The sequence below is a fragment of the Struthio camelus genome, chromosome 3 (genome assembly GCF_040807025.1).
Source record: "Struthio camelus isolate bStrCam1 chromosome 3, bStrCam1.hap1, whole genome shotgun sequence".
NCBI lineage: Eukaryota > Metazoa > Chordata > Aves > Struthioniformes > Struthionidae > Struthio > Struthio camelus.
Window position 1 is genome coordinate 122,264,586 of NC_090944.1, and position 16,991 is coordinate 122,281,576.

At 38.9% G+C, this 16,991-nt stretch overlaps 1 protein-coding gene across 33 annotated transcripts in view; it reads left to right on the forward strand.

Moving 5' to 3' along the window:
• NRXN1 (neurexin 1) overlaps positions 1–16,991 on the forward strand; it is a 726,764-nt gene that overhangs the window by 694,236 nt on the left and 15,537 nt on the right. For 23 of the 33 annotated variants that reach the window (XM_068939986.1, XM_068940005.1, XM_068939991.1 and 20 more), the window contains one exon: positions 12,175–12,262. In XM_068939986.1, coding sequence (XP_068796087.1) covers positions 12,175–12,262 — 88 coding nt within the window. The remainder of the gene's footprint in view (positions 1–12,174; positions 12,263–16,991) is intronic. The other 10 variants (XM_068939987.1, XM_068940007.1, XM_068939994.1 and 7 more) reach the window with 1 other exon arrangement.

Sequence of the window (16,991 nt, forward strand, 5' to 3'; positions counted from 1 at the left end):
GATATTTTACTTCTTTTCCCCAAATTCTCCAGCAGCTTACCTCAGTTATCTTTCACGTGTTTCTGGCTCTTCATCTCAGTATCCCATCTTGCCATCATTCCCAGCCTAATTTCCCCCTCGTGTATATTCAGGTCTGGCCTGTTCCTCCTTATTGCCCGGATGCCTGCATGCCCTCAGTAGTAGTATTGAGAGTGCAGGAGAGAGAGTCTGCCAAGTCCTCAGTTCCTCAGTCTTTAGTAGTGGAAAGGAGAATTTGCAGAAAACCACTACATACTTACTCTCTGAAGAAAGACCATAGACTTAGGTCCCAAACCCAAATGGTCTCCTGTGTGCAGCTTTTCATAGGCTGGCACCATGGACAAGATGGGTAAATTTTCGTACATTTGACAGAAAAGACTTCTGCAGTTGCTAGAGCTGCTTAACAAAATGGTTATAAATGATGTCTGTATGTCTGTCTTTCTGTCTTTCTCTTTTTTGTTTTTACTTACGCTAGTAAAGCGTAGAAGAAGTTAGAAGAACTGATCCATTGAAAAGTGTGTGTGTGCATGCATATATACTTACATCTGATACACACACACTTAATAAAGAAAGCAGGGTTGGGATGTGTCTTTAAATAGCTAATTTGTTAAACTAAAAGCGATTGCAGGCAAGGTCTTCAAAATGGAAAACGTTGAGTCTTAAGTGTGGGTATCATCCTTGCATTTGATGTGTATTGAATTCACGGCACAAAAGCAGTGGTAGAGATGAAACTTTTCCTATTCAAAACACAGCCACAGATTTTAACTTCCTCTGCTTCCTATTGAAAGTGTTTATTTAAGGAAATTGAAGCCTGGAAACAATTAATGGTATATAGATTTTTTGAAGGGTAAATGGTGCCATCTAATGTGTGCATAACTCCCACAACAATCACCTGGAGCAGCTTCTCAGCATACAAGGGTATCACTAGTTTCCTGTAGCTTGCCTTTCATGTGGGTTTTGAGTAAAATTTGTTAGACAGCTGTGAAATAAAGGCATCATTAACACATCCAAATACCTGTGTGACAAATGTGCAGTTTCAGAAACTATCTAATTAACTGTATCTCCAAAACAGGAGATTTAACAAAACTCTTATTTTAATTAAAAGGCCATTAGGCATTTTCTCCTTCCAATGCATGCGTATCTAACTCTTAGTATTAACAAGTTATGCTTGCGGGATGAAGATGCATAGGACATTTCTTTGGCCTGTAAAATTGATGTTATTTCCTCAGTGCTTTCGCTGGTCCTGCCAATGTTTTATTTATTTATTTATTTATTTTTAATAAAAACATTACAATAAGGAAATGTTTCATATTTTTAGTGGTGGGATTAAATATTTAATATGTGAAAAGGTCATATTTCAAAGACGGTTATTGGCAAGCCAGCTTCAATTTTCCTTTCCTGCTTTGGGTAAACCTGCGTAACGCAGTGATGCTGGGGGATAAAATGTGACCAATGGAGCTCATATCTGGGAGGGCTCAGTGTGTCCTTTTGGCCCCTCAAAACTTTTAAATTGTAATCTTTATGATAAAAACTGGGGAAGGAAAGTGTTGGTAGTGGTACTGGTGCTCGTCTTTTCTTGAGAAGAGCCTAGTTGGGAGAGGAATGACTGCAGATGCTCACCTGCCTTTGCCTGACTTAATTTGCTTGGAGTCAAAGATGAGCTCCAGTTGCCCTTGTGAGGACGTGATATCGGTCGGTCAGTGTTAAACAGAAGATTCCATGTTGTTATCTGTCTGCTGTGTTTCTGTCTTGACATACCTGCCTCCCTTTGAGGCTTTCTTAAAGAAAACATACCTAGATGAGATGGCTGGTTTAGTTCAGCGCCCCAAAAGCAGTCTGATGGTTTTTGCAGTTTTCTACATTTCTTACAAAATTATTATTTTGCACTATTATTTTGCGTATTATTTTGAAACGAGGTAAGAAAACTTTTCCGCAACTAAAAATAGGGTTAATGAGAACAGAGACTGCCTATCAGTTTGCAGGAAGTATTACTTGTGAAGGGTTTTTCTTGAGTTCCTCTCTTGAGACTGGTAATAAAATTCTCGTGGATTTGAACAGGGCAAAAATACTCTTATGCAGCACAATTTAATAGTGAGGAATACTCACAGGAAATAGAACTGGCGATACTGTAATTCTGTAAAAAAATAAAGAGATGGAAGCATTGTTAAAGTTGGTGCCTTTCTGACTTTGCTGTATGAAGGGGCTCTTAGTAACTAAGTGGTTCCAGTCTTTTTGCTAACTTTGTATTTATTGAGTTTTGCTAAGAATAATCTTAAGCCATGTTATTAAGTTTCATTGGGTTATCCAGCATTACTTCAAATTTCCCACTCCATTTTGCAAAAAAACAGTCTATGCTGGGGGCTCACTGGTCAATTAAAAAGCCCTTCTCCCCCCCCCCCCCCCCCCGACCAACCGACCAATAACTCAAATAGTCATTTTTGCATGGCTTAATACTGCTTTGCCTGAGTTTTGTAAGATAGATACAAAGACAGTAAGTCTCACATTCCCCAAATTGAGCAATCTCTGTACATGTGATGTGTAATGCAAAATTAAAAGGCTTGCTATCCCTGTTGTAATTTTGAGATTTAAGAAGCAGATGCTTGCTGGGCTTAAAAAAAAAAAAAAAAAAGAAAGAAAGAAACTACAAATGTCTCCGCTGTGGTTTGTGAGTTCAGAATTAATGGAGACAAAAATGTTTACTTCAGCAAAAGAGAAGGCTGAAAATAAAAAGATGCCAGAAAATGCAAGCATAATGCCCAGAAACATTTCTCTTACACTTAGAGTCAAAACTAATTTTTTGTCTAGGAAAAAATAAGCTTTTGGATTTCCTCAGTGACATTCTATTTCATATATTTTTGGTTTAGTGGAAATTGAAAAATAAAAAAATCAATCTACATTTTTGTTTTCTGTAATGAAGTATAGTGTTTGTGAGAAAAGAATGCTGATGTTCTGAAGGGAAGCTCAGAAAGAAAGCATAAGTGACTTTTAAAAAGCATTTACACGTTAATTGTCCCTTATTCTCAAGCTATTTTAGTTACCTGGGGGAAACAAGGAGGAAAAAAGTAAATTGAAGAGAAGCACAGCCTCTATTTGGAAAGATTCATAACAGAAGCATTTGTAATTGTAGAATGAAGTTAGCAAAAAATCTGATTTATGAAAACAGAATTTGAATCTAAAAGTTAACTGAGAGAGTAAAAATGTAACTGTTTGTTGTCATTCTTCCTCCAAACCATGGGTACTTTAATAAGTGAAATAGTATAACTAGTATACTAGATATCATACAATTAAATGTCAGTATGTTCTTCGCAAGCATGTTGCATATCAATATCTACTTTAAATTTTAAAGTTCAGTTTTGTACCATGTCTCTTCTCTGAGTTTTTTCTCCAGCTTGAAATCAATGGGCTTTTTCTGTCTGCAACCTTGCGTGGATTTGCCAGGACTTTTGGGACAGCCTGAGTGGCGGGGATGTCCATCACCAGGAGCGCAGAGAGGTGTCCGAGGAAGCAGGGCAGTGAACTCCCATTTTTGTCGGCACCGTTGCGGGAGGGCGAGAGTGGAGGAAGGGGAGCAGCAGAAGCAGGGTGCAGAGCACATACGCTCCGCATTCCCAGCCAGGCACCTTTCCCTTAACATTGTTGCTCCAGCAGGAGAGAAAGGAAGAGTTTGGTCTCTTTATTGCACATGTAGTTCTGCGTCAGTCAAGAGCAAGACCATCTAGTACTGTTTTCAGGAGAGAAGTCCAATACTGATCCATTCCTGTGGAACAGCAAAAATAAATTGAGGTCGTTATCAGTGGAGAAGTTTCTGTGGTTCTGCCGTCGTTCCTCTTGCTAAATGGGCCGTCAGGTGCCTTTGACCGTGAGTTGGCCTTGACCAACAGTTGAGAGCTGTGAAAGGCGCACGGTTCAACCCTTTATCACAGCCAGCGCTATTTTTGAGGCATTAGTGTGAAGTTCGTGCTGAACATCAGTTGTTCCTTTTGATAAATACCGTGCCTTGTGCTGAAACTTAAGTCTTGGATCAAGTAACGAAGTGACCTGTCCCAGAAAACCTGTGTAAACCTTCCTCCTCCTGCTGAAAAATAAGAAACAGTAACTCCTGTGTTTGATACTCCTTTCACTATGCAGTTGGTACTTGCTGCGCTTCCAAGAAACCCAGCTAGTTAGTAAATGATCCGGTAGGTTCAGCTGCAGTTAGGGCAGTGTTAAGTATCTCCTTGTAAGCCACTGAAAAAGACATTGGTAATGTTGGACGCGTTTTCATAAGTTGCCTAATGACGAGAGAAACAGAGAGGAAATACCGTGGGTTAATTTTCTAGCCAGCAGGTCTGGAAAAGTTTCACAAGGGCAGAGTGAAAAGACGTTCATAAACAAATTGTGTTTTGTTTTTTTTTTTTTTTGGTCTACATCTGTGAAACTAACATTATTCATATGTTGCAGGAGGTGATGGACTTGACATGATAGGAAATCATTTGTTTTTTTTTGTTTTTTTTTTTTTGATTAGCAATACTTTTATGTTGAGTGCTGCCAGACTAGCTGTCTAGGTAAAATGTTGTAGCTTTACCAGGGCTTGGATTTTCTATGCTCTGTTTCTGTTTTTTTCTGGATGAGGTAAATGGCTCTAAGACTCTGACCAAAGCAATTCACTTCAAATTCAGAGCTTAAAGGAAAGCCATGCAGTTTTGTTGACACTATTTGACTGTAAATCCTTTTCTCAAATATATTTCAGCTATTTGTGGTAATTTTGCCCATGGGAACTCAGATGTTTGGGATTTTTATTTAGGAGGGGATTGGAGAAGTAACGCAAGTGCTTCTCTGTGTGAAAGTAATGTTGTCTGTGGGCTTTAGGATTGGTCTTTGGAAAGCCTCCTGATGGACCTAATGCAGAGAGAGGTGGGGGCCAGAAGTAAGGTGGTTGTGCTCTGCTGGGTGGGGCAGCTGCGTTCCTGTGGTTCCTGAGGTTTGGGGAGCAAGGCTCAAGGTGCCCTGTAAGGCACCCTAGGCATCATCCTCATTTTTTTACCTAGCCCTCAGAGTTTAATTTCTACAACATTCGTTTCAGAAACTCAAAAGCCTTATTTGTGTTTGGTTATTAAATCCTAGATGTTTAATATTTTTCTGTGAAAGGAACTTTCCAGTCAAGGCATTTGCCTTTCCCCCGGAGTCAAACGCTGACCATTACAAGAAATAGCATGATGGTATTAATTTGATGAAAGGTAGACTTGAGAGAGTGTTTCTGTTTTCAGTTACTATATTTTCACATTATGGGATAATAATATGACAGCAGTTAATAAAAGCTATACTAAATATTATGCATGTGCTAGAAATATTAGCATTTTAATATCCATGTCTAGAAATAACATTTTTCAGTAGCATAACAAGGAGAAAATACTTTTTGTATGTGGGTGGATGAGCAGAAATTGAGGCACATGTATTTGTTTGACCTATAACAGGTTAAACACAAATTTAGAGGCACTTGTCCAAATGGCATGTCATCTAGAGCTGATATTACTGCTAGATAACTATAGCGTCTTTCTCCGCAGACTACCGTATGGAATGGAAAGTTATTAACACTGGTGAGAAGCTTGCTGCACAGTACGACTGATTAATGTGTGACATATTCGAGTTTCTTTCTATGGCTGTCTCAACAACCAGTTATAGAGATCGGCTTCATACACAGAAAATTAAATGTAAATTACACAGTCTTGGCTGGAAAATTGTGCAGTTAATCCAGTTCCAAAAATGAAATCTGATTTTTTTTTTTTTTTCTACAGGAACTCTTCTGTGATTTTTTTCATACCCTGTTGGTTTCTGCTGGCGTTCTCATCGGTTTAGGCTACTTTATTTCTCCCTTTAAAGGAAAGAAAAAAAAAAGAAATATATATGAGAGACTGTTTTTTAAGAAAGCCCCTCACTGTTTCGGATTTAATATGTCCAACCCAAAAGTACAAAATCACTGCTCTAAGCTTCCTCCTGTAAACATTGTGAACCATGTTAAAAAAAAAAAAAAAAGTTGCCATAGCTAATGAAGACGGTAGCTGTGTGTATCTGTTGGTTTTTCAAATCCTCTATTTATACCATGGCTCTAGATATATACTCTTCTGCTAAGCTGAGGCAGACCTCTGTATTTAAGTGTCAGTTGTAGCTAATTCTCACTGAAATAAAAAGCGAGTATTTGAATAAGCTTTTGCCAGGGGAGAAATGAAGTAATGTAGGCAGAGCTGGTAACCGAAGAATTGGGGAAAAGGAGAATTAGGGCTTTAATTTCCCAGTCCTATGTGTGAAAGTATGTTTTCAGATGGCCGTTTGTTAACAGTCGTTAAATTCTTGCCCATTAAACTTCACTTAACAGGGTCTGTTTACATCAGCTACTTGCTTTTCTGGCCATCTCCTTCCACTGCCTGAGCTCTCTTTGCTCCCTCGACCTCACCATTAATTTCTCCGTCCCTTCGTGACTTGCCCTCACAACGCAGGGATGCCCCGACCTTCTGTCTCCTAAAAATTAGACTATACGTGCTGCCTGCTCCTGCCTTCGCTACTCACACTGTGGTCACCTGTGCACTGACCGGACGTTATTTTGAGCGCGTTGCGTTTCCTCTGCGAGGCTCTGCAGCCTTGTTCTCGCTCGTCAGGCACCATCTGTTCACAGCATCCTCTTGGCCGGTCTCAGGCTTCTGCTTCGCTTTATCTTCCTCTTTTCTTCCTGACCTTCCGGCCGTTTTGGAGAAAGAGTTTTATCTTCTCCTCCTCGAGATCTCCACGTCTCCATGACGTTGATGCTTTATATGAGTTTCAGGCTGTCCTCTCCCCCTTCTGTCACCCCTTTTCTGCCTCACCCCCCCCCCCGTCCTGCCAGCAGTGCCAGCCCCCGCACCCCGCAGGCCGTCTCCTCCTCTCCGCGGCCGCTTTTGGGCTTTCCCGCACCCCACGCTAGCGGCCAGCGCGTGGGGTGCTGCCTCAGAGCCGCCCGTAAAGCGGAGCCTCCCCTAACTCTGCGCTGAGACTCGCTCCTGGTGGAAAGGGAAGGGGAAAAAGATTCAGCTGAGAAGGGGTCAGCGTCGCAAGCCAAGCCCCAAGCAGGCGAATTCCCGGTAGTATTTGTAAATCATCCTGTTCCAGGAGCTGTGCACCCATCTGCAGAGCACTTCAGGATGTGCTGCTTCCCTGGCTCCCTCCCAAGCATCTACTTTTCAAAATTAAGCATGTTCTCATATACGTTGCTAGATCAGGGCCGGCGCTACCTGCGTAACCACTAAAACTTGTATCAGTGCCATCCTCACCCTGCCCTTCTCTTCCCCGTTATTCTCTCTCACGCTCATTTATTGCATGTGGTGCTAAACTGAACTTTCAGCTGCTCAGAGCAGAGCCTTTTCCTTCCTGTTTCTTTTAACGGCAAGCACAACGGTGCCCGACTGGTATCATCGAGCACCACGGCTGTAAAAATGAGCAAGAATGGTTTTGATTACACAGTTGAAGTTTTAATCTAAAATAATTTAAACTATAGTCAAAAGCAGTTAGGCTGTTTATAATTCGCATAATACTTTAGGGCGACCGGTTTTTAACTATTGTGTAATTTGAATTTACTTGCAGTTCTTACGGGATAAAATATATTATTGAACAAGAAAGGAATAAACTATATTCAGAGTAGCTGTAGGGTGCTATGACTTAAAAGAGAGCTGATGGAATACTGTAGGAGAAATTTGCAGGATCCATTATGCCATTAATGAATACACAATTTAGATTGGTGATTTAATTTTCGGATCGCATTTCTCTGGTACCTTCAGGTTTAGCAGGCCTCATACATTAAAAAACTGAATGAGATGGTGGGTTTTTATGCCCCGTCATGCAAAAACTGGATAATCGAAAAGCCTGACTCTTCTATATTGTTTATGCATTCGCTACTTTTTGTATATAGCGTTAAAAAGCACTATAAAGGGCGCAGCTGTAGTTTGTGATGCCATTTTCGGTTGAACCTCTATGGTTGCAGCTTTTGAGGCAGCTTGATGTTTATTCCCAGCTACAGGCTATGGCTATATTTAAGCCGTGACTAGAGCGTCATTTTTTTGACCTGGCCAAGAGCTTTGCTGGAATAGTCACCGTTTCCTTCCTGAAGCAAGGTGGCAGATCGGTGATATTTTAACTCTGTTGGCTAAGAGCCAAATGCTGAAGTCCTTGTTTTTGCAAACAGAGCTGCAAGACTCTTATTCTTGCAATGGCCACATCCGTGGGTAACTGTCAGAAACTATGTTATGTGGTGACATCCAGTTTTACAATATGTGATTTTTATCCATTTTTTATATTGGTACGGTAATTGTAAGCTTTTCTATCATCCTTTGAAATGTTAACAGATGTCCAACGTTTTCAGGAGCCATATATTACAGTGGACCGCATTTTAAATCACATAGCCACATCAGTAGAATAAATCTGAAAAGATATGAAAACGCACAAAGGAAAGATACAACCAAAAGAAGTTCTGCCTGGCCTTCCAGGTTGTGCACTTGCTATTTTAATTTTATTTTTGTTAATCTCTTACAACTAGAGTATCACTTCTATAAATGAATTTGAACAACTCGCCCATGAGACGTTCTAATCCGCTCTTGTATTATGATGATACTAGCTAGGATGTTATCCTATTAGACACTTGCTGTAAATAAGGGATTTTCCACTGACTTTTAAATCCTTGATTAATGAGAATGCTCAGAGCAGTGTCTTGTAAATTAGCCATAGTGCTAGCAACAATTGCAAATCACTTAGGAAAACTGATTGATTTGAAATCTTACCATCCAAATTAAAAAGCATAAGAAAAAGATAATATGCAGTAAGTAAAACATATTAGTCTATCTCACATTATTTATCTATACCCCTTGGCTGCATGAGGCCCTGAGCAGGGTCTAAATCCTGTTCATTGCTCAGGTAAATCTCCCATCCAGAGCTCATGTGGAGAGAGAGCACTGGTGCTGACCAAGAGTATTTCTTTATTACGGATATATTACTATATATAGTTTCTTTATATTCTCTAGTGTTTTTGTTAATTAATAATCCCATTTTAAAATATGTTAAGCAGTCTGATGGCTTTCATTTCTAACTTGGTAGCTACCGCTTCGCTTTCACAGCTGATTTGTCTCCATTGTGGAAAAAAAGTAAAAGTAGCAGGAAAGAGGTGTTTGTGTTTGCAGTTAGGTGATAGGGGAGAATAGAGGGAGGTTGTGACTCATCTGTTTGTTGATATTTAAACTAGAAATATTCCTGACACAGTTTCATTTCAAAAAAAAAAAAAAAAAAAGATCTACATCATCTTACCTCTTCTCTTCTTATTCCAGTTCTGATACTTGATTTATTGCTTGCAAAAAAAAAAAATCAGTTTTACATCTAGTGTTGGCTTTGACATGCACAGTATTTCCTTTAACACTCAGAAACAGTAATGAGATCTTTCCTGACATGTTATATTCACCTTTATGTAAGGTACTATGCATTTCTTTACCCATAGTATACATGCACTTTTATCAGTCAAGAACATCCCTTTGTTCTTTTAGAAGTGTGCATTCTCTTTCTACAGATAAGATTGGAATTAGTGTCACTTTATAATGATAGTTTTGATCCTCTCACTTGTAAGTAACTGAGCAAATTATCTTTCATACTTTAAGATACTTAAAGTATATGATTTTTCCATAGTTATTTTCTGGTAATTTTGATTGCAGTGCAAACCGTAGAAAGAATAACTAAAGTTACTAGAGTTACTTAATCAAACTGAAGTCTGATTCCCCGTCCTATCCTATTTCAAGAATAATCACGACTATAATTCTATAATTCTATCTGAACATTTTGTCTCGATCAGCTCCAGTTACAACCGTCAGGGGGCTTACACATCCATGCATGTACCAAAGCACCCTTAAATAAAATTTCATTTAGAACAGTAGATCCTATAGAAATCATTTCTTGCTATGTGCCTATTGTATAAGCATATGATGCTCTCTCTTTAATAATATTTGTGTACATGTGCCAATGATCAGTTGGTAAATATGGAGTGTTGCAGCTGCAGGTCATACGAGTATAGTGTCTTATCTGGTATTATGGGTAGAAGGAAAAATAAGACCCTGAGGTCTTACTGGCAAAGCTAAAGCTGTTTAGAAGATGCATGATACTTTTTAAAATACTTTTTTGTGTGTGTCTTAAAGTACAGAGTTAACTTAGGTGCAAGCTTTATTGGTTGGTTGCTTGGTTGGTTATTTTTCTTTATATTTTAGAAAAAAAACATGGGTGATTTTCCAAGAAGGAAATAAGGTGCTGATTTTCAAGCCCACATGCTTGTCTTTTGGGGGAAAAAAGGACGAAAGAAATTTAACAGGATATTTGCAGCTGTCTTTTTGTGTTATAGTTCTATTTTTATGCACAGCAGAAAGTCTGGGCAACTAGAATAATTTTTTGGTGTTGTCTCCTTATTCCAAATTTGCAAGCTTACTGTGGCAGCCTCATAGATGTACATAGTGGTTTCCCTGCTATGAATCTTCTCAGCCATAAGGAAAGGTGATTTTTATGATTATGGCATTGAACTGTGACATAACACAGCTGTCATCTGTTGCCTTTTTGGTTACCTTCGGCAAGTTACTTCATTCTATTATGCCTCAATCTTCTCCCTGTCAAATACGATATTATCATAATAGGTTTGTGTTTGTTGTGCTTCACATATTAATGACAGTATTCCTGTATCACTTTCCTATCGCACAGAAGCGCTGAAAGAGTACATTCATTAATATTCTCGAAGGGTGACAAAGAACAGCCTATGACCTTAATATGCCTTGCTTTGAAACTTCATTTAGGAGAATAATGATAAATAGCATTCAGAACACTTTGGCCAACAGAAATAAAATTGGTACATGCTCAGATTTAAACTGAGGAGGAAAAACTTTGTATTTTATGTCCCTCTCTCCTATCCATCCAAAAAAATGTTAAAAAGTAGTATTTCACGTTGACAAAAATGGTTCGCACCTTCTAGCGTATTTATCATATAGGAACCCAAGAATGGCTTTTTGCCAACTATATCTTTACTTGTTTCAGTATCATGTAGTCTCTTACTCTCTCCACAAATTTCCTACGGTGAGGTGAAAGGAAGATTGAAAAGGAAGTTAGGGAATGTCTTGCCCATAAGGAAAGCTGCCTCCTAACCTCATTAGTAATTTCTTGAGAAACGACCAGAAGCATGACAGTTTATATTTCCCTCCTATTATTTCCCCGAACGTCTGTGGATGTTCTTATTACATTTCTAAATGACTGTTCTCAGAGGTGGCTTGGACAGAAGGTATTTCATTTTATCAGGTTCGGATTGATTGCCTCTGTGTTTCATTGTATATCTTCTTCTTGCACTGGAAGAAAAGCAAGATGGGAATCCCCAGTTTCTTTTTATATAGCATCCAGTGTGGTATAGACCCCTGTATTTGTCTCCTTTGTCTTGGTTTATTTGATTTCTTTGCATGAAGAACTCTCCATTTTGGACAGATGCTCTGAGAACCTTTCTGAACTGAACGCAGCAGAACTCAAGCAGTACTTTGCTTATTTAAGACAAGAGGATATTCTAACGCTACATATATTTATGTTTATGTTGTTGTTTCCTTTCCTTGACTATTCCTTTACATTAAACATTTAACTCAAGGAGTAAAATGCTTTTGTTTTTTTCTTTTTACATTTAAGAAAGCAAGTGCAATTATTGGAGAAAACATCACTGCGTTTCTGATAGTTTTATCTGCTGCAGGCAATTCAATATTTTGTCTTGGATTTTTAATGCTCTCAGTGTTTTCAGGCAATATCATAGTAGAGATATTGGAGAAAAAGGGGGGAGACCAGCAGCCTCAATATACATATTCTATCCCTCTGCTTTCTGTTCTTACTACCGGGGAAAAAAAAAAAAAAAAGAGAGAAAAATGTTTAAGGGCCTGCTTTGGATATCTAACACAGTTTTTTTTTAAAAAAAACTGACAAGTGTGAATTGAAAAGCAAGTCCCATTAATACAGAGTTGGAGAGTGTCACTGTGCCATTAAATATTAAGTCTGGAATGCTCTGGGCCTTGCGTAAGTGTGAGCAATAAAAGAAATGTCAGTGAGACTCTAACAACCTGTTAGACCAATTAAAATTGATTTACTTGACTTTTGTTTTCTTTGCAGACCACAGATGACATCCTGGTGGCCTCGGCTGAATGTCCCAGTGATGATGAAGACATTGATCCCTGTGAGCCGAGCTCAGGTGGGTTAGGTTAGTCAACTTTTTTATTACTTCCTTTTATTTTATATTTGCATGCTCCAGTTGCCCAGGAATCTGGAGGGGATCTGGAGGGGACAGTCCTTTCTTACATAGCAGGGAGAAGTTGAATTGGGGCCTTTACGTAGTGTGCTGTTCATTTTTCAAAGACAGCCGCTAGTACCATGTTTGTTGTGATATGAGCAACGTCACAACTTAACAAAGCGCGAGAGGACGTTTTGGGGCTCCTGTAACCATTTTGCGACAGAGAAGGGATGATTTGATTTAGGAGAGGGATGTTGAAATCGCTACTGCCTTAAGCATTTCCCCCAAATAAGATAAAAGTATAGTATTTCAAATGTTATATTATGTCAGGAGTAGAAGCAGAGTTTATTTTGAATTACTCTTTATGATGTTATGAAACACTGTAAAGATGGTAAAAACCTGAAAATGTAAAAACAGCCTGAAATTTCAAATTGTTTTATGGCATTTTTTCAACCCAAGGACTATTCAGAATGTATGTTTTAGTTCTGGTTAGAAATGAAAGTTTTTGACATTCTGGAATTTCCCCCAAAAAACAAAAAACCGGTGTTTTGATCAGCTACTCCCACAGAACAATGCGAAATTGGTCCTAATTTTTCTCTCTGATATAATTTCCCACTTACATTCATACTGGATTAAATACTACATGCCTTCTCTAAAAATCTGCATGTTTATCGCAAATGTGAAAGGAAGGCAAGACTTCATAATAACAGCTAGAAGAAATTATGTTATTCTGTAAACCTTTAAGAAAAAGCTTAGATGTCCAAGGAATTACTCCTGCTTTCATTATTGGCTTAGGTTAGCTTTTCCCCTTTTTGAGTGGAGAATTTATGGTACTGTATTTATCTCAGTTTTTCATATAGACTTGAATTTTGTGGTGGTACGTTTATTGGTGGTCAATCATTTTAGATAATGTGGTAGTCTTTGGTACTTGCTGTAGTACTTCATGGTAAAAGAAGAATTAAGATAAATTTGTCGTGCACCAGTGTATTTAGTTTGAATAGAAAACAATGAAATGTGAAACTGGCCTGTGTATTAATGCAGAACATAACTAAGAGGCATCTTTGTTTCGTACAGCACCCAAATTTAGGGCAGGGCATATGTCTGTATAGCCACAAGACAAACTAAATGTTGCTTCAAATGCAGATACCCAGTTTTTTTTTTTTTTTTTGAAGTCACATAACCTAAAGCTCACATGCAAAAATTATTTGATTAAACTTAAATAAAGGCAGAGAAGAGTATCATTTATCCCCATATTTGATGGAGCTGCCGGGTAGCGTTAGAGACCTTCCAGGAACCAAGATCTTGAGCATTTAAAGCTTAGATGAGAATACTTTGGTGTCGGTTTCTTGTGCTTTCCAAGGTAAAGGTTTTGGAGTGTTTTTCCAAATACTAAGAGATGGAATTGCCAGCCTCAAAACTGAGCAGCAACAGACACATCCAAGTTGCACGTTTTTACTTCTGTCAGGAAGGTGTTTCGCTTGCAAAAGTGCCAGATATCATGAGCAAGATATTTGGGAACTGAGATGAGCGTTCATTTGTACGAAAGTTTGAAAATTAATTTCCAACATTATTTTTTTGGACAGCGTTTCCTTCTTATTTTCAAATTCTTGAGTTCAACAAGACTGTCTTGTCCAGAATGAGTCAATACGCTAGCTCACATGGCTCTGAGCTCATCCATGGCAACGGCTTCCTTCCTTTAGTTAAGTCAGGCAGTACTATCCAGTAGATAAATGTAAACCTTTTGTCAGTTAAATTAGTTACATTCATGTTACCTAGCATTAAAAAATTTCCCAAACCCATTGTTGCAGTTGTATTAGAAATGTGTTTGCATTGCCCTACAGCTTGCTGTAACCCAGTGAAATTTCAGAATAATACTTCCCTGAGGTTATTTTGAATCTCAGATCTGGGGCTGCAATGTCTAGCAGTCCTGGAGCCATGCAGTCGCTTAGCTGGTGGGTGCAGGAATGGGAGGGGAGGGGGAATGAAATGACACTTTCTAACAAATTATCATTTCTATCCAAAGTGTGGCCCAGAGGGGAATGTGAATGTTAGTCTTCCTGCAAAGGCTTGCCATTAGCTTTAGATCCTGGTGTTTAGCTTTTCTGTTTTAGCTTCTTGTTCATCACCCAGCTACACTTCTCATTTTTGTTTATTTGAGAATGGTTTTACTGTTTTATTTCTTGCATCTCAACTGCTACTGCTTTTAGAAAAAAAGTATGGATTGGCACAGGAATCGTGTTCTCCATAAGCCCAATTGTCTGAATTGTTTTATCTGTCATTCTCTACATCAAAATGTCACTCGTCCTCCCACTCCGCAACTCTTAAAAAGCTATTAATTTGCCTCCCTCTTCATTGGCCTTGTCCTCTTCTCTTATTTAAAGCAGCGTGAACCAAAGGACTTGCTGAAGTCATAGCTTCTAGCATATCTCCCTCCCTGGAGGCTTTTTTTTTTTTTTTTAAGTCTTATTCACTTAGTGTAATGAATAAGCTGTCTCCATAAATAGTCCAGTAGCAGTAAAGCGCTGCTCCATCTGAATAACACTGCAGTCTGGCCCTCCATGTCGACTGGAGCTGCTCCTAACAATAGACTAGAACTTAAGGGAGAAGAACATAATATTGTTGACAGTGACCAATTAATGATATCTGTCTTTTAATTTGAGATAGGAGATGCAGAAGGATGTGCCCCTCCATTCAAATTCTGCCCATGGCTTTATTCAGCTTTTTCTCCTAAAGCCTTTTTAACAAACCAGAATTGCTCCTCCACATCTCATTGATGCTGGTAGAGCTCGTGTTTCCTAATAGATATTTCAGGAGGCAGAATACATGATTATCAGGACAATCGTGTGTTATGTTGTAGCTTGAGATCCTGTTGGATTTATTCTCTTGCTGCTTGATGGTAGCTGAGCAGAGGAGGGACCCACGCCAGCTCAAGGGACAGTTTGGCCCTCTGAGTACGCTCAGGAGAGCGTCACTGTTTCTTGACCAAGAATACATTCTAGAGAGGGCCAAAGCCCATTCAAAGTTCATTGACATAAAGGTACGGGTAAATAATGACTGCCCCTAACGTGCCGATTTCTAGCCAAAGTTCTTATCTCAGAATGAGAGCCTATTCTGCAAACACTTTGATTATGGTAAACCTATATGTTAATTAGGGAGATAACTGATTAGCTGGATTTCGCTGATTAGCTAGATTTCTGCTTAAAACAGGGCTTCTTTTTTAGGAAAAATGTGTTGCAGTTTGTAGTGGCTAGCAAGTCTTGGTCTGTCACCACTAGCTTTGCTTTTTGTGCACCAGCCTTCTAAATAATAAATGGAAAGATGCAATTTGCAACAAATTTCATATGGGACATAAAATTTAAACTAGATAGGAGCTGCTAAGCAGCAAACCCATCAACTTGTCTGGAACATAAAGTCACAAAAATTATAATTGCCGATTTCATTATGGTATACAAACTGCTAAATGTGCCATAATTGGATGAAGTCATAACAAATGTATTAGCATGCAAAACTTAGTCAACATATTGTGTTTGCATTATGTTTTATACGGTAAGGCAACGTTTTTTGCTTTCACAGTCTCCCCACATTCCCTTCTATCACTCTAAATGCTAATAACAACACTAATAATAATAATAAGAGTATTTTCCTCGACTTCATGTCATAGAGGAAATAATAAAGCCTTTTCATTCTTCAGGCAAGTTATGAAAAATGTTAGTGGAAACCTATCCAAATAAAAAAGATGACCTGGGATGGTCTACTGATTTTTACCTGATGAGCTATGAGACTGTGGGTGGACAAATTGCCATCCTGCGTGTTAGGAGTGCTGCTCTACCCTTCTCTGAGCTCTGTACAGAGCTTTGATTTCTGCTGGGTTTCAGTGACCGTTTGTGCCGCGCAGCTTATTTGTTCCAGTTACACTGGCCTAGTGTTTTATTTGTTAGCCGTTCTCCAGCCACTTCTGTAGCTATTGAAATGTTCCAAAATGCAGAGAGGTCCTTGCAACTCAATGACTTCACTTCATCTGACCCTGTATGGCAGGGAAATGTGGACCAGGGAGAAAGTCTTAGAATTTCTGCTGTATGCACAGCCTTTCTTTTCCCCTCAAATTACAGTTAAATCCTTTAAAATTAGGGCTTCAACCGAGTTTTAAATTAGAATTTAGCTTCAACACCTCTTCGGATAGCCCCAGCAAATGGGTTGACAGAGGGCTGGGCAGTCTTAAAGAACATAGCCAGAAAGTATATAACTTACTGAAGCATTAGCAGAGGACAACTGTCAAAGTGAGAAATGCTCTTGTAGTAACAAACCAGGCTTTTTGTCAGGTTCAGACAAAACTTTATACCAACGGAAGCTGATATCTTCTGTTAGTATCTTTGTACCAACAGAAGCTCGTATGTGGCAACCGAAGCTAGTACTTCCTCATCTCTTAATCAACATTTCTCCGTCTAGCAACTCTTGTATTCCATATCGCAGGGCAGTCTTTGGTATCCCATCTTGTCCTATACTTGTCCTATAGGGAAATTTCCCTTTTAATGTGAGTTCAGTAACCTATACCAACGGGTAGCATTAGTTACCTTTTCTTAGTGCTGAATCTCAGTTCTGAGGGCGGAATAGGATGAGGGTTTTTTTCCCCGTGTTTTTTATGTTAGGACCTATAATAAGATAGCGCTTATGGACTGTTCTTTGACCGTGTGTTGATTTT